The sequence below is a fragment of the Trypanosoma rangeli genome (assembly GCF_003719475.1).
Source record: "Trypanosoma rangeli strain AM80 chromosome Unknown Tra_15.4_contig_00965, whole genome shotgun sequence".
NCBI lineage: Eukaryota > Euglenozoa > Kinetoplastea > Trypanosomatida > Trypanosomatidae > Trypanosoma > Trypanosoma rangeli.
The window spans coordinates 1-2,369 of record NW_021706716.1 but is presented as its reverse complement, the minus strand read 5'-3'; the positions used below and the strand labels follow the sequence as shown (position 1 = coordinate 2,369).

At 51.8% G+C, this 2,369-nt stretch overlaps 1 protein-coding gene across 1 annotated transcript, besides 2 other annotated features; it reads right to left on the bottom strand.

Moving 5' to 3' along the window:
• Positions 1-86: 86 nt before the first annotated feature.
• Positions 87-108: a microsatellite.
• Positions 109-487: 379 nt separating this feature from the next.
• Positions 488-512: a microsatellite.
• Positions 513-737: 225 nt separating this feature from the next.
• TraAM80_10440 (trans-sialidase) lies at positions 738-2,279 on the bottom strand (the record flags this gene model as incomplete). Its single annotated transcript, XM_029387057.1, has 1 exon — positions 738-2,279. One exon carries the CDS (start codon positions 2,277-2,279, stop codon positions 738-740), a length of 1,542 nt encoding a protein of 513 aa, XP_029233095.1.
• Between the last annotated feature and the right edge of the window lie 90 nt (positions 2,280-2,369).

The following is a 2,369-nucleotide window of genomic DNA, read 5'->3' as shown; positions in this document are numbered from 1 at the left end:
GATATATTCGTTTCAACCACCGAGAGGCCCCGGTGTCCAGAGACCGTTTAACTTTCACAGGGCCCTGCGGTGCGTTGCTGTGATTCTCATTCCTTCGTTCCTTCCTTCTCCCATCGGCGGGCACACAATGCCGAGAGCGTCCGCAGACGCTCAACGAAGGCGGTTAGTTTTTTTTCTTCGTGTCTTTTCAAATGAATTCAGTGGCCTGCACGTCAGCCAGCACCGTGGCACACGTCCCCCCCACGCCAAAAACCAAGACGTAAAAGAGAGAGCCCCGGTCCCTCCTGCAGCGACCGCAGTGCAGAGGCGCAGTGAAGCATGTCCCTCTGCCGGGCAAACACGCAGGCTCAACGCCGTCGCCGAGAACAAACCGACAAAACGACAACCGGAAAACCAACACAATAACACATCCACAAATCAATCAACCAACAATATACTGAACCAATACACACAAAAAAAAAATGGTGACTGGTCTCCAGTCATTGCGACAAACAAACAATATAACAAACAAAAATGGACACAATAAAATAAATACATAAGGATTGCGCTGTGCTAGTGCTGAGGGGAGAGCGCAATTTGTGTGCCCAATAAAAAAAAAAACGTCTTGCGTAAATTTAACAAAAGCGGAAAATAAAACAAAATGTATGTCTACATGAGACTTTATTTAGTTTAAAAAGTGAGTGGAGAAACGGATATGCTCTCAGTACAAGCATAAACTCCCCTCCACCAGGGCCCACTCAGCACAGGGCCGCAAAGCCCCATAGCCCCAATAGCAGCAAAAACAGCCGAGACACACACCCACGCATCGTGCCGTCACCGCTTCCTGAATCGGGCCTCACACGTGTAAGGTTGTCGAAATCAACGGAGCTGTCACCAGAAAGAGAAATGCTGGGTGCGTCCTTCACAAGAATCGCGCTGGTGTTTTCAAACCCATCACCCGGCGAAGACCCAGACTCCTCACCAGCACCGTGACTGCCTTTATGGGTCTCCCCTGGTAGAGGTCCCTTAGGATTCAAACCGTCACCAATCCTCTTTTCTCCAGGTTTCAGCTTGGAGGCAATCTCCCCATCATTCCCCAGCGTTGTGAATGGCCCCTCAGCAGCCGGTGTTGGAAGTGTGACTTTGCTGACACTGAGGCTCGTGAGCCCATCAGCATGAAGTGCGTCGTTGTACAACAGGGCATTGCCCACCGTCACGTCAACCTCGCCTGTCCCCTTCGCACCGTCGCCGCCAACGTAGAAGTCCGAGACACCTCGTGGGGTATACTCAGAGGCCGGAACTTTCTCCCAAATAAGCTCATTATTGTCAATGTACACATACACCTCATTCCAATGCCTTTTCAGTATCACCTGATACGTTGTGCCGGGCCGCCACGTACCATCTTTATCTGACAACCCCCGAGACTTTCCGTTGACAGTCACTCCCCACTTCTTGTCCTTCGTGTAGAACAGACCAACGAGCACAGTGCTGGCATTGTCGTTCATCCTCACACCCATCAAAGGAACAGGACCCTCTGCCTCCGGCACCACGTTAATCATCACCGTCGCCACAAGAGTGAAGTCATTGTTCACAAAGTAGTACGGTTGGAACTGCCCCTTGTTGCCCACCGGCCACTTCGCCCCCGCTGCTGCGCCTCGGAACCTCACACCCCCCTCCGTGCCTGCCACATTCCCACCATGCACCATTGCGTTCACTCTGAGGTACTCGTCCTTCCATAAATTCCCCTCCAAACTGTTGGACCAAAAGCCAACCAGCCCTTTGGTGGGAATGGGCACTTTACACACATTCTTTATCCGCGGGTCAACAGTGCCAGCGGAAACGCAGTTTTTCAGTGCGGTGTCCATATCTTCCCAGGCCTTCACCAAGCTCTTTATCCGCTCCAGCTGCTCAGTCAGGCTCACGGCGACAAGACTGTATGAATCTCCGCTCTTCTTCTCGTACAGTAAAATCAACTCCTTCTTGCCGCTTCTGTACAGCAGGGAGCTGGCGGCGGCATCATCACCTTCACGAGAAACCGGCCCAACGTCGTACAGACGGGCATCGTCTGTCACCCAAAGATGCAGCTGACCCTCTCCCTTCTCAGAATACACCGGCGTGGTGAGCAGCATCACCTTCTTTCCATCGATGGTTACGGTGATGAAGCCACTTCGTGCGCCCTCCCCTTTTCTATCATGTGAGTTGCCCCACACTTGAGAAATTGGCTCACTGCCAGACCAATAGTACAAAGATACCAAAGACTTGTACATGTAATAGGAACCATCCGTGCAGGGAGCCATCATAAAGATGCGTCGGTCATCGACTTCGCCCCATCCACAATCGATGGATTGTGGCAACCTTCACCTACCATATCGACAAAAGGCTCCCATTTA